Below are 27,664 nucleotides of genomic sequence, written 5' to 3' on the forward strand. Positions count from 1 at the left end.
AGGAAAGCGATTATTTTGTTCTTGACTTCATATCTTCACAAACTAGCACAGTTCCCTGTAAATTGTTGTCAAGTTGTTTCAGTTGTGTCCCACGCTTTGATCCTTCATTTGGAGTTTTCTTGGCAAAGATACTGGAGTGGTTCTCCAGCTCATTTTACAGATGAAGAGACTGAGGCAAACAGGGTGAAGTGACTTGCCCAGTGTCACACAGCTAGTGTTTGAGGTCAGATTTGAACTCATGAAGATGAGTCTTCCTGACTCCAGGCCTGGTGCTGTATCCACTTCACCATCTAGCTGCTCCTGTACATAGGAGATACTTAATAATTTTTTTGTTTGATTGAATTGAACTGAACTGAATGAATTAGAGCTAGAAGGACTTGAGAGATCAAATCTAAACTTAGAATGAAATTGAGAGTAGTTACCACTTAAGATTATCAGTCTAAGACTGTGAATGAGTTCAAGGTCCTTTTCTGAGTCTTAAGTTTTTTTGTTTGTTTTTTAAGAAGGGGAGATTGTGAGCATGAGCACACTGTGTATGCCTGTGGGAGGTACAGGGGAAGTATAGAAAAAAGAAGAGCAGGGGCCCAGAAAACAAGTTTTGCACACTTCACTATTTTTCATGGTGCCAGTAGCAGCCATATCTCAGCATCCAATCAAAAGTCTGACTCTTATGAAACAGACTAGCAGACAATTCTAGAGTAATAGGTTTCGTGGAGGTGTAGGGACAGAGTTGTAAAGATCCACTCTTTACCATATAAGGACTTTTTTGCCAGAGGGAGGAAATAAGAAATTGAGCAGATATACTTCCTGTTCAACTGAAACCAACAGTGCAAAGCACAATGCTACAAACTCAACTACCCCATAATGCTGTGTGTCCCTCCCAGAAAGAAATTCTCTCTCTTACTAGGACTGTAACCTCTTCCTTTGTGAAATACTGGTAACTGTTGTCAGGTGCAGTTTTCACTTCACAAAAGCAGGTCAGAATTAAGAAAAGAATGAAGTTATGGGAAAAAACATACCTAGAAATGCATAATATAGCCCACATGGTAGGTTTTATTCATGTAGCCAAATGTACTTGCAATGTTTAAAAGATATGCAATATAGCAAAGAAGAAAAATTAGTAGTTTTCCATTTCTCTGTTTAAACCACCAAAAAGAAAAAAAGGAAATACTATTTTTTTCCTGGCAAGTTTTAACTTTGGTATATCAGTTACCAATAACAAGTTATACCATATTTGCATTTTGCAAATCTTTGAAATTCACAAATCTACTAGAGTATCTGTTTCCTTTCCAATTTCTCTTCCTCACAGCTGCCAAATTAATCGTTCCAAAAGCACAGGACAGACCCTACCACCTTCCTGCTCAAACTTCCATAGGTCCCTAATGCCTTTAGAATAAACTCTAAACTACTGTTTGGCATTCAAAATATGGCTCCAACCTATCTTTCTGGACTAATTCACATCGCTTCCTTTCACACACCCTACATGCCACCCACACCTACCTACTTACTATTACCTATAAATGATGCTCCTTAGCCATGCACAGGCAGCCCTCAATGCTTGGAGTGTTCTCCCTCCTTGGAATACCTGACTCCCTTTATGCCTGAGTGAAGGTGCCTATTTGAGGCCTTTTCCTTGTCCAAAATCCTGGGCCCTCTTCCCAAAACACCTGTTATTAGTGTTGTCTTTTTTCTTATTCCAAAATTATTTTGTATCTATTTAGCATATATCTGTGTACTGTATATATGTGTATCTATTCAGTATATATGTGCGTGTGTATACATTATATCTGAATCCTGATTACTTACCAGAGAGATAGTGTAGTGAGGGGAATACTAGATTTGAAGTCAGGAAAGAATTGGCTTTGATTTCTGCTTTTGACCCTTACTAGCTGTGTAACCTTGGATCATCACTTACTGCCTCTGAGCCCTAGTTTCCTTATCTCTAAAATAATAATAGCACCCATGTTAAGGGGGTAGTGTGAGATAAAGTCAACAAGCATTTATTAAACACCATTTTTATGTAAGTTCTGGGAACACAAAGAAAGGCAGAAACTAGTCCCTGCCTTCAAGGGGGAGACAAAAGACGAACAACCATATACAAACAAAACATATACAGGATAAATTGGAGACAGTCACGGAGGGAGGGAACTATTATTAAGGAGGCCTGGAGAAGGCTTTTTGTGGAAAACAGGATTTTAATGGAGGCTTGAAAGAAAGCAGGGTAACCAGGAGGTAGAATTGAAGAATGAGATAATTCTAGGAATGGAGGACAGTGAGTGAAAAAGAATTGAATTAGATGATGGAGTGTTTTGTTCAAGGAACAGAAAGATAATGTTTGTAAAGTTTATCACAGACTTTAAAGCTATATCAATGTTAACCATATTATGTATGAACGACACATCTGTTCTTTTGGGGCCTCAGTTTTCTCATCTGTAAAAAGAGGTGACAAGAATTGATAGATGATTTCTAAGGTCTTTCCTACCTCTAAATTCTATAACACTATGATCATAAATTGTTATTTTGAATCTACTTCCACAGGGGATCTTGAAGCTCTCAAGAAAAAGACCTTTGTGCTAAAGGAAGGAGCTGAATATAGAGTCAAAATTAATTTCAAAGTAAGTAGTTTGAGTGGGGTGTATTGATATTTGTGATGTATAAATTGTGTCTCTATATGTTGTCCTTCCCTGCTTTTCTTTGGAATGCCCTTTCCCACCCTATTTCAGAGATCTCTGCCTATAGAAATCAGACCCATCAAGGGTTGTAGAAAGTCAGGTACACCACCAGGGAGGTGCAGGAGCTGGCTCCAACTGGCTCATTGGAGCCAGTTGTGAAATTTTCCCTTGACTATTCATACCTCAGAAATTGAAAAACATTATAAATCAGGGCCTGAGTTAGTGTTTTCTTGATTAGAGTTAAGGAAGTAATGGAAAAAATGTTAATAATGAAAATTAAACTTTTAAATATGTTATGTATAATTTCTCCCCCAGAGAACTGGTTATTAAACATTTATCAGCACACCACTGACTAATACACTGTTGGTAGAGTTGTGAATTGGTTCAGCCATTCTAGAAAGCAATTGACAATTAATGCCAAGGGGGGAAAAAAAAATGAAAAGGGCCCCACCCTTTGATCTATGCATGCCATTGCTGGGGTTATAAACCAAAATGACAAAAAGGTAGACCAAAAAGTCCCATATAGACGAAAATATTTGTAACACTTTTTGTAATAAAGAATTGGAGGCAAAGTACTACCAATTGGACAAGGGCTAAACAAATTGTGTTACATGAATGCAATTGGATAGTACTGTGTTTTAAAAAACAATGGCTATAAAGAAGCAGAAAAGAATAGAAAGACTTACATGAAATGCCAGGTAATGTAAGCTGAAGCAGGAAAACAATTTACACAATGACTACAGCAACTGAAATGGAAACAAGAACAATAACAAACCCACAAGTTAATGCTATATAATTATACTGATCAAGCTTGTCCCTAAAGAAGGGAGGAGAAGATGAATCTTCATCTTTTCTTTGCTGAGCTGGCGGACAGTGAGAGTAGAATATACATATAATGTTAGGTTCTTTTGCTGTGTTGGTTAATTTTCCCAAACTGCTATTTCCCCCGACTATTTCTTGTTCTTTGATTCAAGGAGTAACCCTCAAATAGTCAAATCTTCCCCTCCTCTAAAAAAGCTTTACTAACTTCTCCACCAGAGATGATCGCTGACTTGTCTGAGTCCCTGCAGCACGATGATTTGTACTACTAATGTAGCACTTATCACATACTGCCCAACTTCGGTTTGTGTACATGCAACTATTTGCGTTTGTGTGTGTGTGATTTTGCACATACATCTGTGCATGTTGCATACTCCCAGTAGACTGTGAATACCTTGAAGGCAGAGACTCTTTCATTTTTTTCATCCTTAACTCTTAGCTGTCACATAGTAGGAGTTTAATAATACTGGTTGAATTTAATTGAAAATATCATAAAAATATTTCCAAGAGGGAGTACTAATAACTAAGGATATCCGCAAAAGTGTTATAGGAGCTCTTACCTGAGCAATGCTTTCAAGGAAGATAGAGATGCTCTGAGAGGGAAGTAAAGAGATAGGGAATTATAGATTTTTGGGGGGAGGCCACTTGTGCGAAGGCATTCCACCTGAGTGGAAAGTGGATTGCCGCATATAGGGAACAGATAGTAGACCAATTTAAATGGATCAGAAATAAGGTGCGTGGGATCCAGAATGTGAAGGGCTTTAAATGCCAGGATAAAACTTTTATATTTTATACTAGAGTCGTCAAGTAGCCATTAAAATTTTTTTGAGTAGAGGAGTAACATGGATAATAGAAGGAACCTAGTCTGACACCTTTATTTTACAGATGTGGAAACTGAGGTAAGAGCACAGTGATTTGTCCAATGTCATACAGGTAGTAAATAGCAGGACTTATTCCAAATCCAGTCTGCTCATCACTATACCACCCTGCCTCCAAGATTTATATTTGAAGAATGCCAATTTATCCTCCATGTCAAGGGTCAGTTAAAAAAAGGAGAAAGACTAGAGGCAGGGAAACCAATTAGGAAGCTCTTAAAATAGTTCAGAAAAGAGATCTGAACTAGGATAGAGGTTGTATAAGTGGAGAGAAGGGGGGACATTCAAAAGATGTAGAATTAATGAGGATTGGGAACTACTGGGGTGGGAAGTAGAGGGATGGAAAAGTCGAGGATAATTCCAAGATTATATACCAGGCTGACCTAAAGTTTGGTTGAGCCATTCTTATTTGGGGAACTTGAACCACTCAGTGCAGATAATACATACTTTTATCAACAAGTATTCCCTCTAGTGAGAATAAATGAGAAATTGAATTGAAGCAGTGTGATTCAATGGAAAGTGCTGGATAGTGGGATTAATTTAGGGCCTGAAATGAGGTGGTATGGCACAATGCAAAGTGCTGGATTTGAAGTCAGAATACCTAGGTTTGAATCCTAACTGTTATTTACTAGCCGTGTGATCTTAAGAAAGTCACTTATTGTCACTGTTCCTCAGTTTCCTCATTGAACTAGATGAACTCTAAGGTCCTTCCCACCTCCAATCATCTATGATCCTATTATCATGTGATATGATATAGTATTCAGCATTTGTCAGCTGAGGTTTCAGATATCTGATCAATGAAACCTATATTCTCAAACGATGAAAAGCACATAAAATTCTTTAAAAACTTGATTGAGGAGATTGTGACAAAGGAGGTCTAAACAACTCAATTGTAATAGTCTTTTGGGTGTGGCTTCCAGGAATGGGAGGCATATTTAGTATGGGACTGTGGTCTAGGGAGGAAGGAAGGAAGAAGCAGAGAGAATAAATCGGTGTGAGCTTTCTCTCCACCCATAGAGAGTCATCAGATTATGTAGAATCCTCTCAGGAGGCCCACTTAGAGCAGTTACTCTTGAAGTATACAGTCTCCTGTCTGAGAGATTCTTAGGTACAGAGGCAGAGCCAAGACATAGGGAAACTTTTTGAAAAAGTATACTTTGTTTTGAGGCCCCGTAATTCTCCTTTCTATAATCCTTCTTTGAACCCAGCATGCTCAGATGGTGTTATATATTAGAGAAGCCACCTTTCCTTCCCAAAATTAAAATGGACCTATCTTATGTCACCTTGTTAACTAGCTGATCTGATGAAGCACAGGTTGGGTGATGAATGGGGTAATGTATCATTCTTATCAGAAGTATTTGTATTTTTTAAAAGAGACAACAGCTTTAACCTACAGAATAAATCTCTAATGAGAAATTTCAGGGCACTAAACTAGTAAGTCAACCCAGTCCTCACAGTAGGTGCTCAATAAGTAATCTTTCTTTCTTTCTTTCTTTCTTTCTTTCTTTCTTTCTTTCTTTCTTTCTTGCAAGGCAATGAGGGTTAAGTGACTTGCCCAGCTAGTAAGGGTCAAGTGTCTGAGGTGGGATTTGAACTCAGGTCCTCCTGAATCCAAGGCCAGTGCTTTATCCACTGTGCCACCTAGCTGCCCCCTCAATAAGTAATTTTGAATGACTTTTTAAAAGAAGATATTTGGGGGAAATAGGAGGAAGGGAAGGAAGGAAGTTAATTTAAAAAAAACACTTAGTCTACTTTTTAGTAAGACCTGACTGTGGGTACAGATCAATAACAACAGTGCTTTTAAAAAATGACTCACATCTTGCTATGGATATTTTTGTGCAAATAGAACTTTATTCATTCCAATAACCTCCTTTCAGGTATGGTCCTAGTAGATTTATAGCTTTTTTGTGTTGTAATATTGTTTTCTAAAATGACTATACCAATAGTTGCTTAGCAGATTTTGAATTCAATCAATCAACAAGCATTTATTAAGTGTTTATTATATCTCAGGCACTGTGCTAACTGTTAGGGATACAAAGAAAGGCAAAACCACAGTCCATTACTTTAAGGAATTCTTATTCTAGTGGGGAAGACTGCACAGAGATAAATAGCTATGTGTAAGATTTACACATTGGAGATGGAAGGTAAAATTCCTAGCACCTGAGGGTGCTGAGAAAAGCCTCTGGCAGAAAGGGAAATTGAAGCTTTGAAGGCCATCAAGGAAACTGAGAAAACAGAGATGAAGAGGGACATTTTGGGCAGGGGAAACAGTCAAAGGCCCAGAGATGGGAGATTCAGTGTGGGATTAGAGGAATATAAAGCCAGGGTCTCTGGATCATAGAAGTGAGTAGTAAAGTGTCAAAAGATTGGAAACTTAGAAAGGGACCAGATAATGGGAAAGTTTTCATAATTTACTGGCTGGTTTTCATTGAAAAGCTGAATGAAAGTGGAATATTTGGGGGGAAATGGGAAAGAGGGAAAAGTAGAACCTAAATCCACAAGAATATGGCCAGTCTTTTATCTACAGGAAAGGCAAACATTCCCCATGCTAACCTCAGCTCCAAACTCTATACTCACACTAAGTATACAAGAACTTTCTCATCCTCCCTTTCCTTTTAGGGCTATGCTCTTTGTAATTACATACCTAACTAGTGTAAAGGAGACTTTCTAAATGACCAGTTTTAAAGCATTGAGTAGAGCAGAGATTCTTAACTTTTTTGTGTTATGGACCCCATTGGCCATTCAGTAAAGCCTACAAACCTCTTTAGAGAATAATGTGTTTAAATGCATGGAACAAAATACGTAAGACTACAAAAAAACCCAATTATATTGAAATATAATTATCAAAATACTTTTTTAAATTCATGGGGCAGCTAGGTTATGCAGTGGATAGAGCTCTGACCCTGGAGTCAAGAGGACCTGAGTTCAAATTTGGTACCAGAAACTTACTAGCTGTGTGACCCTGGGCAAGTCACTTAACTCTAATTGCCTTCCTACCCCAAGTCCCCCTCCCAAAAATGTTTACCATCCAATATAAGAATCTGGACAAGAGATGGAGAGATAAATGTGGAATCAGATGGATCTGGGTTCAGGTCCTGCCTCTGACCCGTACTCGTTGTGTGATCCTGGGTAGATCACCAAACCTCTCAGTGTTCCCAATACAATTGTCTAAGATGATAATGATGTGATCATAGATTTGGAACTGGAAGGGATCTGGGATGCCATAGAGTCTAACCCCTTCATTTTACAGATGAAGAAACAAAGGTAGAGAGTGGGTAAGTGAATTACCCATGGTCACACAACAAAGAAGTGGCTTAGGAAGGATTTGAACCTAGCCCATCCAGCCCTCTCTTTATCTAGATGCTTAAAAGCAAAGTTGCAGAGTAGAGACTGATATGAAGGGAGAGATGGAGTTCCTCCACAAGAGCTTACTACACTCATGAAATGACAGGTCTAGCCCAAAGGAAAAAACAAAACAAAACAAAGTAAAGCAAAATGCCTTCAAATCAGGGACAGAGAGGACATCTATCTGATGTATGACATGCGAGTCACAATGACTGCCTCCAGAGGAGAACCAGAGCTAGAACCCATAAACCTAAGAAAAATTCCATGTTCCTTCAGGGTCCAATATTTTTAAAAGAACTTTTGACTGATATCTTTTGTTTCATGTCACATTAGTTTCCAAATAAATCTTTGCTCCCACCTGTACCCAGCATGCCATCTTTCGTAATAAAGATTTTAGGAGAAAGAGGGGGAAAAGCAGTTCAGTAAAACTAAACAACTCACCTTTTTCTGTCAGTATGTGAAATATTCCATATACCTGTAATCTCCTACTTCCTCAATAAAAGGAGGAAAGTACCTTAGACAGAAATATGGGAGTTCAGATATGTGGCTGCTTTGGGGGAAAAGATATGTTGTTTTGGACATGATAATTTTGAAATGACTATTGGATATCCAGATGTCCAAAGAGCAGTTGGTAATGTGAAACTAGAACATAGGATATTATGTTATCTTAGGGTTATCTGCATAGAGATGATAATTAAATGCTTGGGAGCTCACCATGAAATTTTGTCTCCAGTTCTTTGTATCAACTTTAGCCTATACAGGACCATCCCACAAAGATACTCTGGCTCTGAGCTCAAGTGAACTCAGCTCAGTCCTGGGGGAAGTTTAAGCCCCACCAAAGTGAGCTTTTCTTGCTCCCTCTAGCTCATTGCTCCCATCCTAGAAACCCAGAAAATGTCCCTACAACAAAATTTGAGGTACGATTCAGGTCTAGTCTAGATTCAGTTGTTTCAGTTGTGTCAAACTCTTTGTGACCTTGTTTTGGGGGTTTTCTTGGTAAAGTATTAGATTCCTTCTCTAGCTCCTCTTGTAGATGAGGAAACTGAGGCAAACAGTTACATGATTTGCCCAGGATCACACAGCTATAGTTAATAAGTGTCTGAGGCCAAATCTGAGCTCATGAAGATGTCTTTCTGACTCCAGCCCCAGTGCTCTCTCCACTATGCCATCTAATTGCCTGTGTTTAAAGTATCCCCTAAAAGGGATTTGGGAGTCCTTCCTAGCAAAAGATATTGGATGTACATAGTAGATATGAGGTATATTATAGCTAATCAATTCCTATACCAAAAAAAAGAGATGTTTAAAACATAAAGACTTAAAAGTGATCATTATATATTTAAAATGTGAAACTAACCCTCACACTTATTATGCACTGTCTACTGGTAAATACAATTTTGTAGGACAGCTCAACAGATAACTCACATTCATATCAGATCTGTTTTGTTGTGGAGCAATTCATATATCCAAATCTTCTGCCAAACCAGGTTCTGAGTTGTGGTTTCTTAATCTTTTCATTGCAGCCTCCCCCTGGGCACAGCCTCCAAGAAAGGAATAATTTCCGGGGGAGAAAGCAGCTAGGTGGCACAGTGGATAAAGCACTGGCCCTAAATTCAGGAGGACCTGAGTTCAAATCCAGCCTCAGACACTTGACACTTAGCTGTGTGACCCTGGGCAAGTCACTTAACTCTCATTGCCCTGCAAAGAAAAAAGAAAGGCATACTTTCAAAAGTACCTCCCACTGACCTCTCAAACTCAACAAAGTAACTATTGAAGCTATAAATGTGCATCTCTTTTTAAAAATAGATATTGATTTGAAAAGGCATGTGTTATGTTTCCTGCTCTCTTCCAAATGAGCAATAAAAAAAAGAAAAAGAAAACCCTCATTACAAATACGTTATAACAAGGGGTCACTAGGTGGCGCAGTGGGATAGAGTGCCAGTCCTGGAGTCAGGAAAACCCATGTTACAGAGTTCAAATCTGGCCTCAGACACTTACTAGTTATGTCACCCCGGACAAGTCACTTAACCCTGTTTGCCTTGTTTCCTCATCGGCAAACCACTCCAGTATCTTTGCCAAGAAAACCCCAAATGGGGTCACAAAGAGTCAGCCACACTGAAGGAACTAAATAACAATAATGACTCAGCAAAGCAAATTCCCATGTTGGTTATGTCCAAAAATATATGTTTCATTCTGTATTTTAAATCTAACACCTTTCTGACTGGATATGAGCGATATTTTTCATATCCACTCTTCTACGATTGTAGTTTCTCATAGTATTGATCAGAATTCTAAAGTCTTCCAAAATTGTTTTTCTTATAATGTCATCATTGTATAAATTGTTCCCCTAATTGTTCTCAATTTGCTCCCTATCAGTTCATAAAGATCTTTCCAATTTCCTCTGAAATTATCCATTTTGTCATTTCTTCTTACACAATAATATTTCATTATCTTCATATACCATAATTTGTTTAGCCATTCCCCAATAGGTGAGTACCCACTTAGTTTTCAGTTTGGGACTGCTATGGAAAAAAAACTGCTATAAATGTTTGTTTTTTTATACGTATGGGTCCTTTTTCTCTCTATTTGATCTCTTGGATCTCTAGGGCTATGTAAGGGGGCAGACCAAAGAGATGGTCCCACCTCTGAGAGAATACTGCGATACAGAATAAAAGGCAATCCATAGAAGGGCAGTAAGCATAGAAGTAAATAGATTTTATTGGGTGGGGAGGGAGGGGGCTTGCTCATGAGGCCCATCCTGGACATCTCCCCACCCCCTTAGGCCAGGTCAGATATATAGAAACAGAATAAAGAAGATGTAGTGCCAGGGATGGTCACATGCAAGTTTTCCCACAGAATAGAGCTGCTTTTTGCTGTTTGTGTTAACCATGATACTCAAGGTCGTGCTCTCACACTCCGGCTCCCACTGTATGGCCCTGTATTGGTATAGACAAGTCAAAGGGTATGCACAGTTTAGTAACTTTTTGGACACAGTTACAAATTGCTTTCCAGAATGGCTGAACCATTTCACAGCTGCACCATCAGTGTATTCATATGCCTGTTTTACCTCAGTCTCTCCAACATTGATCATTTTCCTCTTTTGTCACCTTTGCCAGTCTGATGGATATAAGGTAGAACTTTAAATTCCATTTCTTTAGTTATTAATGATCCTGACTCTTTTTTTCCTTATGGTTATTGATAGTTTGGATTTCATCCTTTGAAAACTGCCTTTTGTATCTTTGGATTATTTATCTATAAGTATTTTTTTCTCAGTTGGTTGTTAGAAATATCCATCTCTCAGGATCACCGTTCAGTGATTTAGCTTAAGAAACACAAAACAGAAGAGTCATCTAGGGACTTGTGTCTCATAGTTGCATAGACAAACACATATTCTTACAACCATATGCATACAGTGATCTTTGCTGAGGGGTAAGGGGAGGTATTGGGGGAAAGGAGGTGAGAACAAAGAAAACCACCACCATCATCCCTCAAAGTCCAAAGGAAAGCTATGTCCCAACAAAGAGACTGACTTCAAAAAGGCTAGAAGCCAACTCCATATGGACAAGAGCCAGTGCTCATACATGTCCTTCAGCAAGGGACCAAATCATATGTCTCTCCCCTCAGAACCAAAGCACATGAATCCAACTCCATGAGGGATGCCTTAGCTGAGCATATGAAACACTGCTGCTATGAATATTTTGGTGTAGTATGGTATCCAAGAAGCTTAAGGGAGTGGTGGTAGCAGATAGGTTTGGTATCCTTTGCCCCTCAGTTTCCATCTTCCCACTATTTCAATTCCAATTAGTCTAAAGCTCAATCCCTTTCAACCTTAGACATTGAAGAGAATGAGGGAAGAGAATGAAATCAATCTAAAAGACCACTCTGACTTACTTGGGATCACTTCCTTCTTGTAGGTGAACAGGGATATTGTGTCAGGACTGAAATATGTGCAGCATACCTACAGGACTGGGGCTAAAGGTAAGAAACCCCACATTTTCCAAACTCCTATCCAATAAGTGAATATTATCCAGTGAAAAAAAACACTGGGCTGGGCTCTTTTTAATTATTAATACTTGGGTCAATTATTAAATGCCTCTGGGCTTCAGCTGCTTCACCTATGATCTAAAATTATTATGAAGAAAAGAAAATGTCAGTGTAAAAGAGGGACATGAACCTCGACATCCCCAACTCCATACCTAGCACTCTCTCTGCTACCCTACATTGCCTCTATGAAGAATGAGTGTGAAAGCATTTAAAAAAATTAAAAGCCCTCTCCTCACACGAAGAGGCAATATTATTATTACACAGGTCAGATCTACACCAAAGCTAGAACACTTAAGAACATTGAGAGATTCTCTGATAAATTTGGAAAACAAAGGAAGTCAATTTCCCAAAGGAGATGTGTTTTGTTCTGAATAATCTGGATTGGCTACCTTCAGTGCTCCATCTCTCCCCCAAATAAATAAATAAACAAATAAATTAATAAGTGAATGATTGAGTGAATGGATGATAGAAAAATAATTTTAACAAAAAATAAGTAAACCCTGTACCTTCTTTTGGCTGTATATAGATATACAGTATGGTATCAGATAGGTAAGAGGAAAAATAATTATGGCTAAATTAGACCTACAATTACTCCTTCAGACCTGGAGAAATCTGTTTACTATTTTCTATTTGATTGTCATTCTAAATATCCATCGATATAAATCTGCTTCTCTCAGTGGTTTCTCTTCTTTTATCAATCCACTGATTGGCTTCAACTATCAATTCCTTGTATCCTGGGCCATCACCAATCCTTTTTGACTTTTGTCTGGCCACTGGACTCTGATTACTCTGGAGAAGAGAGTGAGGCTGACAACTTAGCACAACTCTGCCTCACTTAAATCCAATTCATGTGCAAGTTAAGACTTCACCTTTCTGATGGCATTGGCCCTCTTTGAGAAAGAAGGATGAACAACAATAATCAATTCCTTGTGTTCTTTCTGATTATCCAAGTAAATGCTGGATAATCTCCGTGTATATGCAGAATAATCAAACTTTAGAGGTAGAAATCCCTTAGAGCCCATTCAAACAAACCTCCTCATTTTACCATGTTGGAAATAGATTCCAAGAAATTAAGTTACTTGCCCAAGGGCTTAAAGCTTGTTTCTGGTGGCCAAGGAGTCCCTAGGCATTCATTCTATTGTTAGTCCAGAGTACTTCTCACTCTATCATGCTACCCAACCTTAGTCACCAATGGCCTAGGATTTGGTTTATGGACATTTTCTGGGGTCCTCTTTATTGTCCTTCTAAATGATGATCTTCCTAATGAACTTTTCTTTCTTTTAGTGGACAAAGCTACATTCATGGTTGGCAGCTACGGACCTCGGCTAGATGAGTATGAGTTCCTGACACCTCCAGAGGAGGCCCCCAAAGGGATGCTTGCCCGAGGCACTTACCACAACAAGTCCTTTTTCACTGATGATGACAAGCATAACCACCTCACCTGGGAGTGGAATCTGTCCATTAAAAAGGAGTGGACAGAATGAGCTCCTTGCTCTACATTCCCTTCCCATTCCCCTTGCCTGTCATACTGCTGGTGAATGATATATTCCAAAACTCCACAGTTATGCTCTTCTTCCTGTGTGCTCCCCCCAAGGTAGCACTCCAATTATTCTCATTTTCACATGGTACCCTGTGAAATTTGGTACATTGGTACAATTGGCATTTGGTACAATTTTGAGGATAGCCCATGGCCTCTTTTCTTGCTAGGCTGAAACAATACACTCAGTTTCACCACAAAAGCACAAAAAGTTTAAAACCAAATTCCCTTTCTATTCTCTTTTCCTTTTGAATCAGATCTTTGGAAAGCCCTAATTTGACCAACATGAACATTTCATTAAAGTACCATTTATCCCTCCCAGCAGCTAGTGAGCTCAGAGACAGAGACAGACACAGAGGCAGAGAGACAGAGACAAAGATGGAGAGAGACAGAGAGAAAGACAGAGATAGAGACAGAGAGACAGAGAAAGACAGAGAGAGAGAAAGAGAGAGGGGGAGGGAGAGAGAGAGAGAAAGAGAGAGAGAGAGAGAGAGAGAGAGAGAGAGAGAGAGAGAGAGAGAGAGAGAGAGCAGTCTCCCACTAGCAGTCCACTTTCCAGGTAGTCAATAACAGATTCCAATTGGAATATCCTATAATGGTTGCTGCTGTCCTGAAAAAGGGCCTTAATCTGCCTTAATTTGCCTTTATGAATAAAGCCACCTTGGGGTCTTCTATTTGTGAGCAAAACTGTAAACAATTCAATAGTTTATGAATAAAACTACTTCTGTCCATTATGGGTGAGCCTCTCATTTTCCCCATCTCCCCCTTTAAACACAACCAGCAGCCCTAGGACATTTTCAGTCATCTGTTTTCTCCATGTGCTAGGTACCTGGTTGTACCTAGTGGTGCTGAGAGATCTTACAGCCCTTGAACCAGCCCATTTCCTTGGTCACAGTGCAGGGAAGAGTGAGCTCCCATGATTTGTAGGGCAGAGATTGGAAGCCTTCCCTAGGGAAGTTTCCCTTGTTCATTCTTTGAATATTAGATGAAGGCTAAGTAGCTGGCTGGCCTGTGAAAAAGAAGGTTACTCCTTACCGCTAATAGTCAGCTGAATATTTTATTTCAGAAGCTGAAGATTCCCTAACTAGAGATTATTAACCTGGGGTCCATGAACTTGATTTTTTTAAAATGAGTATTTCAATATAGCTGGTTTTCTTTGTAATCAATCTTCTGTATTTTACCTTATACATTTAAAAACACTATTCTGAGAAGGGGACCTAGACTCACAAGACTGCCCAAAGAATCCATGACACAAAAAGTTTAAGAATCCCTGCCCTAGCACCAACAGCTGAATTCCCACAGTTTGGAGATCACTTCAGCCAATTAACAACAGAGCACATTGGGATCAGCTTCCCGGGCAATACACTAAGCTCGACATTTGAAACGGGAGAAGAACAAGGCAGTCATTGGAAACTATCCAGTCTGGCTGGCTATTTTGCTTCCTCCTCATGCAAGGTCTGTCTCTAGAATTTATTGCAGAAGGTCAGCAATCCCTGGGTAAAAGAAAAAATCACTAAGGACATTTATCCATGTAGAGGTGCAAAGGCAAAGATAAATGGTAAAATTATCTTTTTCCAAAAACATCCCATCATGGAAAATAGAACTTCACCCCTAAGAGAAAAAATAATGTCTGAGGGATTATAGTGCATAAACAACTATCAAGTGAGGTCATTCCACACATCACCAAAGAGACCTTGGAGGAAAGCAATTTGGGGGAATTGGTAATGAAATGGATTGATATATAGATTACAGATTCCTCCTTTTTCTCTCAGTTGAGTTATTGACCATTCCCATGTTTAACCTCTCTGCCTCAATAGTTTCAGTGGTACCCAGGAATCTGTGCTGCTTATAGATATCAGAATAGCCAGGACTTTCATGGCTACTGCTAAAGAGGATTCTGTCAGGTTTTTCTAGATAATTTCTTGATTATTCAAAGACCTAAAGTCTTAGCTGCTGTTCCCCTAAGGACCTTCTGACATAGTCATGTGAAAAATGATACTTCATTAGAAGGCTGAATAAACTAAAAGTATGGCATCATTTAAAAACCACTGTAGGCACCATGCCCTCTATTCCATGTGCTTTTCCCCTAAGTGCTAAATTTTCTCACTTCATCTTACTTTCTTTTCTTGTTTGTTTGTTTTTTGTTTTGTTTTTTGTTTTAGGGCAATGAGGGTTAAGTGACTTGCCTAAGGTCACACAGCTAGTAAGTGTCAAATGTCTGAGGCTGGATTTGAACTCAGGTCCTCCTGAATCCAGGGCCTGTGGCACCTAGCTGCCCTCTCATCTTACTTTCTAGATAAGGGCAGTACAATGCTAATTGAGACTGGGGTCCATCACATACCATGGTGAACCAAGGAGCTTACTGCCTTACTCTGCCTTCCTTATTTCAACTTATGAATCTGATGGAGCTACTGCAGCCCTGGGCTTTAATCTTTAGGACCAATGGAAACTGTTCAGTTGAAAGTTATCTTTCCTCTTTCATAAATATGCACTGCCCTAACAACTCCTGGGGATACATATGCCTTTCCCTCAAAATTTCCTCCTCTTTTGCCCATGCTTTTCCTTTGCTTTCTCCTCTCCTGCTCTAGCATATTTCATTTGGTGAGAGCTAAGGTAATCAGATACCCCCTCTTGGGGGTGGCCCCAATTGACCACCATTTGGTATCCCACAGATATACCCCTGTTCTTCAACCTTCCCATTCCTCCTCTTTCCCGTGTATAGTCAACAACTCCAACTCCCCATCACATGGCTGTCAACTCTGTATGCACAGCTGAAAATAGACACAATAGGATGTGAGTGGAGGAGGAGAAATGGGAACACATTTTTAAGTAGTGAGCCATTTAAGCAGCAGACAAAAACACAGACGAATAGGAAAGGCATGAAAAGGGAACTTGTAGATGTCTGTGATGATTTCAAAAGTTGCCAGATATCATCACTTTCTCCCTAAGGAGATTAGCACAAAGTTGCAAAAGAAATAAGGGACATCCTGGAATAAAACATCGAGCTCCCAACTCCCACCGAGACTGGCAAGATCTCAGAATGCCATGCCTTCCTAAGCAACATCCTGCCTCAGGAAAAAGCACATGGGACTTTCTGGGGCAATCAGCACTCAAAATGTAAGCATGGCATAGAACCAGAGATGATATGTCATGGTCGTTGAGAAGAAGACCAATTATGGTGAGAATAAGGCATGGGGCCAGGCAGCATGATTTAAGTCACAGGATGATTTCTACCATACGGTGCTACTGCCATTTGACAATGCTTTTTTCATGAATTGATAAGACATAGCAAAAAAAGGGGAGGAAAGAAGAGACTGAGGCAAGGTAGACAAGTGTTTAGCACAGTGTCTGGTACATAGCAGGCACCTAATAAGTGCTTATTGATTGATTGATTGCAACAACAGAAATAGTATAAAAGAAGGAATTCAACCAGAATATTTCACAAGCTTTAATACCATGAGGGACACAATAGAGAAAAAAAGCAAATAAATATGACGTTCAGAAATTAGAAAATTTAAATCATAACACATTCAATAAATAATGAGAAGGTCAAGACAAAGAAAGTTCTTAGAAAAGGTCATAGTAAGATAAAATTACTAAAAATAAGATGTTGGAAGGGATGAGATATATAAAGATTTTTAACTGCTTAAATAAGTGTGGGAGAGGAATAATAAAGGAGGAAGAGAAATAACTAATTAGATGAATAAAGAAAAAATTAAATCAGAGAACTTGTGAAAAGATAGGCAAATGAGAGCAGGGGAAGGGGAGAGAAGCAGTGGCGACAGGCTAGCTGCAAAGTAGTTTAAGTAAAACTAATCAAAGGGAACAGAGAATGAACTTAAAAGGAGATAAAATAAAAACAATTCTAAAGAAATAAATGGAAGAAAAAATAATAATAAACTTTACTTTTGTGAATGCGAATGGAGATAGTCAAGATGTCAACTATGCATGTCCTGGCATAGTGGTTGGAGTTCTGGACTTGAACTCTGGTGGATCTGGGGTCAGGAATCAAGCTCAGACAAACAGAAGTTGGATGAAATCAGGCAAATCCCTAAACCTCACTGAACAGAAGTTTCTTCATCTTTAAAAATGGGATCCTTTATTTACTTCATCTATATGGATGGGATACTTCCCTTTATAGAAGGAATATTTATATTATGTACCAAACAGGGATGTTATCAGGGAAACAATGGTGTTAATTGTTTGGAAGGGAGAGATATTTTTTTTTCTTTCTTTTCCCATACCAAAAGGACACTCTGGGCTCTCACTAGACACCTCTGATACTGACAGCCCGGAGTAGCTTGTTGCATCTGGAAAAATAGCACCAGGTCACTGCACTCTACAAAATGCATGTTCAGTGATGTCCTATGCCTCTGGCTCTTTTATTTCCTAATAGCATTTCTTTTCATTCAGAGCATACAGTGGTTTATATGCAACATCTCAGCCCTGGTGTGTGGTGAAGGGAAAGGAATTCATTCTCCCTCTATGTTCAAACTCCCATCACAAAAACTTTTAGAGGAAACAGTTCAATAATATTTGCTTAATCTCAAATTTTATTTTCCCATATTTACCAGGAAGGAAGCATGGTGTAATGGGGAAAACACTGGGCTGAGTCAGGAAGTCTGGACTTAAATCCTGTCTTAGTCACTGTGTGACCTTGGGCAAGTCTCTGGGCCTCAACTGCCTCATCTGTAAAAATGAAAAGATTAGATTCCATGATCTCTCAGGTTCCCTTTAGCTCTTAATCAGGGCAGTTGTGAGATTCAAATAAGATAATTAATTTAAAACACTTTGCAAATGTTTAGATGCTATGTAAGTGACACATTATTATTATTATTATTATTATTATTATTATTATTATTATTATTATTATTATTATTCCAGTCACCAGGCCACCAGGCTCCCAGGCCACTTATTACTTCATCCCCTGAGTTTTCTGTTGTACTCCTGCTGTGAAGCTCAGGCAATGTTTATAAAACGATACACAGGTGTGCTGGTAAATGTTGAACAAATTATAAGACACAATATTTTAGACTTAACCATCATTATTAACACTTTATTAAGTCTAGACAATCAGCAAAAAATAAATTAATTAAGACTTATTTATGGCAATTGCTGATTTCTGAGGTGGAAATGCTCAAACTGAAAATTTAACATCTGCTTATAGCTGACTCCAGCACCTCTTTGGTTCTAATAGTCTCTGAATCTATTAAATCTTCCCCTTACTCTTTCATATTCTGTTTTTAAATTCCTGTTTCTTTAAAAAAAAAAAAAGGCAGTCACTGTCTCTGATTGGCTTCTTCCATCCATGAGTAGAGGAGTCCACTGTGACCCAAGTAGAAGCCCAAATTCCTTGAGAATGGGGAGTAGTGCCTAAATTCACAGTGCATATATTAAAATTATAATGAGGGCAGCCAGGTGGTACAGAGGATAAAGCACCGGCCCTGGATTCAGGAGGAAGTGAGTTCAAATCTGACCTCAGACACTTGACACTTGCTGGCTGTGTGACCCTGGGCAAATTACCTGGCCCTCATTGCCCCGCCAAAAAAAATTATAATGATACAGAGGCTACAAGAAAAAGGAGAATGCATAGGAAGGATCCTTTTCTTCTGGCATGCCTAGCATTCTACAGCTGTAACTCTACAGGTATCTTGGCTTTCGGTCCCCTTTGTAATAGAAATAGTAGTCTTAAAGTAAAGCTAGAGACAGCACTAAGACTTGGCTGCCAAGTTAACAACCAAAGCAGCAGCTATTGTGACTGCCACCTATTGGTCCCACACAATACAATTCAATTCAACAGATAATTATTAAGCATCTATTATGTACATAGTACTGTGCTAGACACTGGGAATACTAAAATAAATACATAGACACTGTTCTCAAGGACAAAATGAGGAAAAAGAGATACATACGAATAACTGATGCAAAGGAGATTGAAGTGAAGTAAGTACAAAAGAGAAGTCTAAGTAAAATGAGACTAATGAAGATGGAGAAATGATTTTCCCTAGAGCATCTTGGTATGAGAAAATTTTTTACAAAGAGGGGGACACAAGGGCTACATCTTGGATGCCCATCAATTGGGCAAAGGTTAAAAACTGTGGTACATTATTGTAACGGAATATTATTGTACTATAAGAAATGACAAGCAGGATGATTTCAGAAAAACCTGGAAAGACCTACATGAACTGATGTAGAGTGAAGTGAACAGAACCAGGAGAATGTTTTACATGGTAACAACAATATAGTTCAATGAAGAACTGTGAATGACTTAACTGTTCTCAGCAATATAATGATCTAAGACAATCCCAAAGACTAATGATGAAGCATACTATCCACCTCCAGAGAAAGAATTGATATTGATTGGAGACTGAAGCATGCTATTTTTCACTTTCTTTCAATTTTTTCTTTTATTGTAGTCTTCTTATACAAAATGACTAATATGAAAATACTTTACATAATTGTATATGTATAATCTGTATCTGACTGCTTACTGCCTTAGGGAGGGGGTAGAGAAGGGAGCAATATAGTTTGGAACTCAAAACTTTACATAAAAATGTTTATTTTTTTAAAAAGAGATATACCTTGAAGGAAGAGGTGAATTTCAAAATTCTCTAAACATGTTCATTAAGTCTAATTTCAAGTGGCATCCACATACCACATGCACCTAAATGTTCAACCTATTTTAATTTTAATTAATTAATTTAGCTTTATTTATTTGTTTATTTGAAGTTTTGAGTTCCAAAATTTATCCTGCCTTCCCTCCCTTTCCTCCCCCCTCCCTGAGGCAGTAAGCAATCAGATATAGGTTATATGTGTGAAATTATGTAAAACATTAACATATTAGTCATTTTGTATAAGTAAACTTGAATAAAAGAAGAAATGAAAGTGAAAAATAGCATGCTTCAGTCTCTGTTCAATCAGTATTGGCTCTTTCTCTGGAGGTAGATAGTATGCTTTATCATTAGTCCTTTGGGATTGTCTTGGATCATTGTATTATTGAGAATAGTTAAATCATTCACAGTTCTTCATCAAACAATATCACTGTCACTGTGCACAAATTTCTAGTTTTGTTCACTTCACTACACATCAATTCATCTAAGTCTTTCCAGGCCTTTCTGAAGTCATCCTGCTCGTCATTTCTCATAGCACAATAATGTTCCATCACAATCATATACCATGGTTTTTTAGCCATTCCCCAATTGATGGGCATTCATTTGATTTCCAATTCTTAGCCACCACAAAAAGAGCTCCATAAATATTTTTGTATAAATAGGTCTTTTTTCTCTTTTGGGGGATGTCTTTGGGATATAAACCTAGCAGTGGTATTGCTGGATCAAAGGGTATGCACCAGTTCTATAGCCCTTTGGGCATAGTTCCAAATTGTTCTCCAGAATGGTTGGATCCATTCGCAACTCCACCAACAGTGGATTAGTGTCCCAGTTTTCCCACATGCCCTCCAACATCCAACATTTTCCTTTTTTGTTATATCTTCAATAACAAAGGACAAACAATAATAATTCTGTCATCAAGTCCCCAATAATGTTTCTTGAAATCAGCTCCTACTACTTTCTCCCCATTCTGGATATTATCATTTACCAACTTTCAGATTAGTCTCTCAGCTTTTTCAGTGTGTTTAGTTCCTAGATCATAGTCTTCCTCTCTACTTGATGCCTGAATTTAACCTGGGAACTCCTTAGAAATCCTCTAAAAATCTGAGCACACAATTCCTCAACCTTCTTAACTCTAATGATCTCCTACCCTACTCCGCTTCAGTCATATATCAAAATTCACACTCCTACAACTTCAACCACTGTTGCCTCTGTACAGATGAATTCCAAGTGTATATATGTAAAGTTCTGGCCCTTCTTGTGAATGCCAAATCATACCCAAATGTCTTATTAGTACCGTAGACTCAGAATCATAGATTTTATAGCTGGAAAAGACTTTGAGCCTATTCTTTCTTATTTTACAAATGAAAAAACTGAGGCACAGAGAGATTAAATGACATCCCCAGGGTCACACAGCTAGTAAGTATCCAAGATAAGATTTCATCCTGTCTTCCTGACTTCAAGTCTAGTATTCTATTCTCTACTCCACACTATGTTAAACTAACCATGTCTAAAACCCAGACTTATAGTTGTTGTTTTCCGGTTAAATCTGGTCCTCCTTACTTCACTGTTTTTATCCATGACACTACCATTTACCTTGCCTCACATATTTAAAACCTTGTAGTCATCCTATAGTCTTCTCTCTCCTAATATCACTTATATTTGTAACTTATATCAATCACTTACCAGATCCTTCTTGCAACATTTTCCACATCCATTTTCTCTGTTTTCCCACTCTTGTTACCCTGTCAGTGGCCCTTGTTATTAGGGGTGGGAAGGAAGTAGGGATAAAATTTGTAATTCCAAACTTTAAATTAAAAATGTTCATTTCAATAAATAAATAAATGATGAATTTTTTAAAATCTGGTGCCACCCTAATTTTTTGTCTTATCTCATGTTTCTCCTCTTCATGTACTTTAATGCTATTGATAAATTGATCTACTCTCTTCTACTTCTCAGTCCTACGTCACCCATGAACAAGTCCTATGTTTTTCCTCCTCCAAGCGTTTATTCGCAATGCTTGTACCCAAAAAAGGAACTATTTTTGAAATGTTAGCCCCCAAACTCTTTGTACATTGCCCTTGTTTGAGAAGGACCTTCCCAATCAGATCACACACAGTGCTTTAAAAAAAATAATGTGAATACACTTATATAATAGTGTACATGATAGTTATCTATGTTTTATGAATTTTCTTTCTACTAGACCATATGTTCTACAGGATCCTGGATTGTGTCTTATTTAAGTTTTGTACATCTTTAGTACCTCTTTAGTCACCAGGATCCACACACAGCAAGTGCTTAATAAAGATTTATTGAATGAATAAGTGAATGAAAGGCTTAGCCTTTAATGAAGAAATAATGAATTGGGGAATGTATGCTAGGCATAGGGGATGGATTGTACAAATTAAGGCAATATGATAAGTTCAGGAACAGTAATAGTCCAGTTTGGCCCCTAAAGACTTTCGAGAAGTGGAATAATATGCCCAAACTATATTAAGAATATAATTTGGCTACCTAAAGAATTTTAGAAGAATGTAATTGCAAAAATCAGCCTGCCTTCTTAGACGTCAATAAAATTCAAAGGACAATTGATTTCTGTTTTCTCTGGGCTACTGCTAGTCAGTTTTCATGTGTGCTCCTCTTTCTTGGCTCTGTTCCTAAGTTTCTTCTCTCTAGTACAATCATGTTTTTTTATTCTCCTGCTTTAGGATTTAGAAAAATAGCAACTTCTGCATTTTCTGCTGTGTTTCAAAAGTTCAAAGTTGTGTCATTTGGGGTCAGCACCATTGTGGAGGCATGAAAATACTATGTCACAGGAAGCAGCATCATCCTATTTCATCATACCTTGGCAGGACAATGAGACCTTTATCACAATTTTTTTTCAGTTGCTGAATCAGAGGATCTGAGTGTTCATGATGGGTTAAGATAATGGATTTAGAAGATACTCAGGGACCCACTTGGAGATTTAAACTGATTGAATTGACTGGATTAATGGCTAACTTCTAGTTAACTAGATTCTAAGCACATCTGGCTGGTACTTGAGAGTACTTAAGAAAGCATGGTTCTCAGAAGCTGACAGCTTTGAACTTTGACCACCTTTGGGCCCAGTCAACCAATTGGCTTGAGGAGCCTCCCATTTCTGGGAGGGGACAGGAAGGAGGAAGCTGAGCCTGCGCAGGGAGCTAGCTCTCTTTGGCTGTGAGACATCTGTGTGGTAGCAGGAAACTTCACAGGGGAGTTTAGGAAGGTGAGGATTTCAGGCTATAAGAAATCTGTTCTCAATCTTTCTCTTTCTTTTACTACCTTTCAATAAACCCTTTAAAAACCTAAACTCATTTATCAGTGATTTTAGTCAGTTTCCCCCCAAAATTGGGGGGAACAGATAAGAACCCACATTTAGAATTTTAAATTACACAGTGATAACCACAAGTGGTCACCTAGTTCACATACCTAGCTCCAATGACTATATGCCAACTATGCTGAAAGGTATTTAGTAACATCGTATTCTCCAGCTTTGATGGCAGTGATTCTATTGGCATATACAAAACCCCATTGGCCAGAACACTGTTTTGTAAATAGTATGCATTTATTAATATTAGTTGAATTTGTTAGATAAGCAATAATTGAACCTAAATCATCCCTAAATATTAGTATTGTCAAGTAAATCCAATTGGTTAATTTGGAGGTAGTCTAAAGAAGAGTCCACAGCAATAGTAATATATCTCTATAGATCTCACCAACTCTTGTATAGAAATTATTCCAATAAGACCATTCTCTACAGTTTGCAGTTAGCAAAAATCCTGAATAAAATTCTTTACCTGATAATGAGACATAGGTACAGAATTCTTTGCTTCACAGAGGAGGTGACATCTCAACTAAGCTTTGAAGGAAGATTAAGATTCAAGGAGGGGGCAGCTAGGTGGTGCAGTGGATAAAACACCAGCCCTGGATTCAGGAGGACCTGAGTTCAAATCTGACCTCAGACACTTTACACTTACTAGCTGTATGACCCTGGGCAAGTCACTTAATCCTCATTGCCCCAGGGGGGGAAATAAAGATTTAAAGAGGAGGACTAAAGTAGGAATTTCAATCCTGACATAGGGGAATGAAAACCAAATGAATGGAGTTGGGAGGTGAAATCTCAAGTTTGGTGAATAGATGAAGCTGAATACATGAAGCCTTATAGGAAGTAAGGATTGTGGAGTTTATGGAGGACATTAAATACCAGGCTGAGGAGTTAACATTTTATCCCAAAGGTAAAAGTGTAATGATTGGAATGATGCCACCTGCTGGAGACTTACTGTAGGAAAGCTCCAACATGAGGAGAGGGCCTCTGAGGGCAAGACCATGCATCTTTTCTTTGGCATCAGGAAGTGACATTGGCTGGTGGGAGGAAGAAGGGGGAGGCTGGCACTCTGACTCTCTCTTTCCTGAGGAGTCCAGTGGAGAAGGGAGCTAGAAATGTGCTCTCCCTTTAATAGATAGATGAATCTAGGCCTTTCTCTTTCTCTTCACCAAATTCTTATTCTCCTTAATAAATGCTTAAAAGTCTAACTCTTGCTAAAGCTTATAATTTATTGGCAACCACTCATTAGATATTTTAGACAATATAGCTAGAATTTTAGCCCCTAACAAAAGGGGCCGACTGAAGAGTTTTGAGCAGGGGAATGACATGGTTAGACTTATGGATACAACACTGGGCATGGAGTCACAAAGACCCAAGTTCTAATTTGACCTCAGACACAATAGCCATATGACCTTGGTCTTAAATTATATATGCCTCAGTTTCCTTAACTGGAAAATGGGGAAAATAACTCACCTACCTAACAAGGTTATTGTGAGCATCAAATGAGATAGCATTTGTAAAGTCCTTGGCACAGTGCCTAGCACATAGTAGGTACAATATAAATGTGTATTCCCTTCCCCCACTTTCCTATGCTTTATGAAAATCATTTTGACAATATTTGGTGCTGCTATCCACCCCCTCAGCCCATATATTTTCTTTTCCCTGGATTTTTATAACATTGCTCTCTTCTGGTCCTCCTGCTACTTACTGACTAGTCTGTCTCAACCTCCTTTGCTAGATTATCCACCTTGGCCACATATGGTTATACCTGGGGGATATTCCCTGGACTCTCTTCTTTCCCTATGCCCCATTTCAGTGATCTGATCAAATCTCATGGATTCTTTTTTTTTTTTTTTTTTTTGGTGAGGCAATTGAGGTTAAGTGACTTGCCCAGGGTCACACAGCTAGTAAGTGTGTAAAGTGTCTGAGGCCGGATTTGAACTCAGGTCCTCCTGAATCCAAGGCCAGTGCTCTATCCACTGTGCCACCTAACTGCCCCAAATCTCATGGATTCTTGATCTAACATTACCACTACTCGGTCTATATTCCAAAGATATCAAAGAAAAGGACCCATATGTACAAAAATATGTGTAGCAGCTCTTTGTAGTGGCAAAGTATTAGAAACAAAGAGTATTCTTCTATTGGAGAAACGTTAAACAGCTATATTAATTTGTTGGAATATTACTGTGCTATAAGAAACTATGAAGGGCATAGTTTCCAAGAAACCCAGGAAGACTTGTATGAAAAGATGTAGAGTGAAGTGAGTGGAACCAGTAGAACAATTTATACTACAGCAACAATATTATAAATACAAATAACTTTAAAAGACCAAAGAACTCTGATCAACACAATGAGAAGCCACAATTCCAGAGGGTTCATGATGAAACTTGCCACCCATTACCCGATAGAAAGGTGATTGACTCAGTACAGATGGAGGATTTGAGATTTTTTTGGTCAATGCTGGAGTTTTGTTTTTCTTGACTATACATGTTTACAAAAAGTTTTTGTTTTTCTTACTTCCTGAGGTAGTGGGAAGGAGGAAGATGTTGGAGGGAGAAAATGAAGACCTAAAAATAAAATTTAAATAAATAAATACACAAATAAAAAATAATTCTAACTCCCACTATGAGAAAAACCTACAATTTTTTTTCCTGAGTTCAATTATTATTTAACTATGTAAATGACTCCCAAATCTACATATCCAGCCCTGATCTTTCTCCTAAATTCTAGGTCAACACTGCCAATTGCCTACTTAGATATCTCCATCCTAGATGTCTCACAGACGTCTCAAATTCAGTATGTCCAAAACAGAACTCATTATCTTTCCCCCCTAAGCCCACCATTCTTTCTAACTTTCCTTTTTCTGTTCAGAACTCTACTACCCTTTGAGTCACCTCGGTTTATAAACTATGTCTTCCTCAGCTTTCTCCTGTCTCTTGGCCCTTAGCCCCAGTCAGTTGCCAAAGGTCAGTTCTACCTCTGAATCATGTCTTTTGTACCAGTCCTCTTTTCCCCATTCATACACTTATCACCTTAATACAGGTTATCACAATGATCCTATTCAAAAGTGATGAGGGCCTGAATTAGGGAAGTAGCCATAGGAGAGAAACATGAATAAGAAAGACATAGAATTTTAAGCAAAAAAGACTTGAAAACTGATTGTATGTTGGAGGAGAGGAGATGAGGAAGAAGAAAGAAGATTCAATAATGTCTCAGAAGCAATAAACTTGGCTGACTGAGACTGAAATAGTGACATATGGAGGAGAGGCAAGTTTAAGATGAAAGATGATAGTTTCTGTTTGGGGCATGTTGAATTAGAAATAGTGTATCCAAGTGGTCATATCATGCCCAGCAGGTGGTTGGTGATATGGAGCTTAAATTTATGAGAGATATTTGGGTTGAATAGATAGACAGACAGACATAGATATGGAGATATGTGTATGTATACATATATATTCACATATAGACATAGGCTAATAGTTCTCTGGTGAGAGGTATTTGGTAATGAGATAATGAGATTGCTATTTATGTCGAAACTATAGAAATCGAAGAGAAGAGGACCCAGGGCTTCAGAACTTAGGGGACAAAAAAATGATGAACCATAAAAAGAGTCATAAGGTGTGTAAGGAACAGAATTAGAATATAGCAATGTCATGGAAGCCAAAACAGAAGAGAGTATAAAATAAATCTTAGGAAAGAAAAGTTGCTACAGTATTATTTCTGATGCATCTAGGAGACCTAACACTGTCAGAGAAGGTGCTAGACCCCACAAATGTAACCCACTCCTTTTACAGATGAAGAAACTGAGTCCCAAAAAGATAAAGTGATTTGCCCCGGGACTCTCAACTAGTAAGTGTCAGAGCCAAGACTTGGAATTGTATAGTCAGTTCCTGCCTCCAGGTCTAGTGCTTTTTCCAAAACACTATTTTATCTAACATGATTTATTATTCATAAAGCTACATTTATTACTTTCCAGAACCCCATGTTCTCTTCTGAAACACTTTTTCTCTTTTTTTGTTTACCACCAGTTACATAGCTGTTTTGATTATGCCTCTGAGATCTCCTTAGACAGATCTGCTTATATGCAATACTAAATACAAACATATTATTTCCTGTTCATACTCACTGGAAGGTTTGGGAGTGCCTCTGTTTATGTCTTTCCTGTCCCCAGGCAAATATTTTTTCCTTAGTTTACACTTTCACAAGCCTATTTTATAATTTTAATAGAATCTTCATCAAGAACTTGGAATAGTCATCTATTATCATTATCATTATTATTATTTATTGTTGTTGTTGTTGTTGTTGCTGCTGCTGCTTTTGTTTGTGACCTGAGGACCAAGCTATAGCTCCACTGCTATTCATTCTGGCCTGGCTTTTCTGCTTAGGAACAGATGGGTCTGTGGAAAGTTGCCTGGTACACA

At 38.4% G+C, this 27,664-nt stretch overlaps 1 protein-coding gene across 2 annotated transcripts in view; it reads left to right on the forward strand.

Annotated features, from left to right (window-relative positions):
- Window positions 1–14,020, forward strand: part of ARHGDIB (Rho GDP dissociation inhibitor beta) — a 69,682-nt gene extending 55,662 nt beyond the window's left edge. For both annotated transcript variants that reach the window (XM_043965025.1, XM_043965024.1), the window contains exons 4-6: window positions 2,539–2,615; window positions 11,623–11,686; window positions 13,037–14,020. In XM_043965025.1, the coding sequence (XP_043820960.1) occupies window positions 2,539–2,615; window positions 11,623–11,686; window positions 13,037–13,236 (341 nt within the window). In that variant the 3' untranslated portion in view covers window positions 13,237–14,020. The remainder of the gene's footprint in view (window positions 1–2,538; window positions 2,616–11,622; window positions 11,687–13,036) is intronic.
- The last annotated feature ends 13,644 nt before the right edge of the window (window positions 14,021–27,664 follow it).

This window comes from Dromiciops gliroides, chromosome 5 (genome assembly GCF_019393635.1).
Source record: "Dromiciops gliroides isolate mDroGli1 chromosome 5, mDroGli1.pri, whole genome shotgun sequence".
NCBI lineage: Eukaryota > Metazoa > Chordata > Mammalia > Microbiotheria > Microbiotheriidae > Dromiciops > Dromiciops gliroides.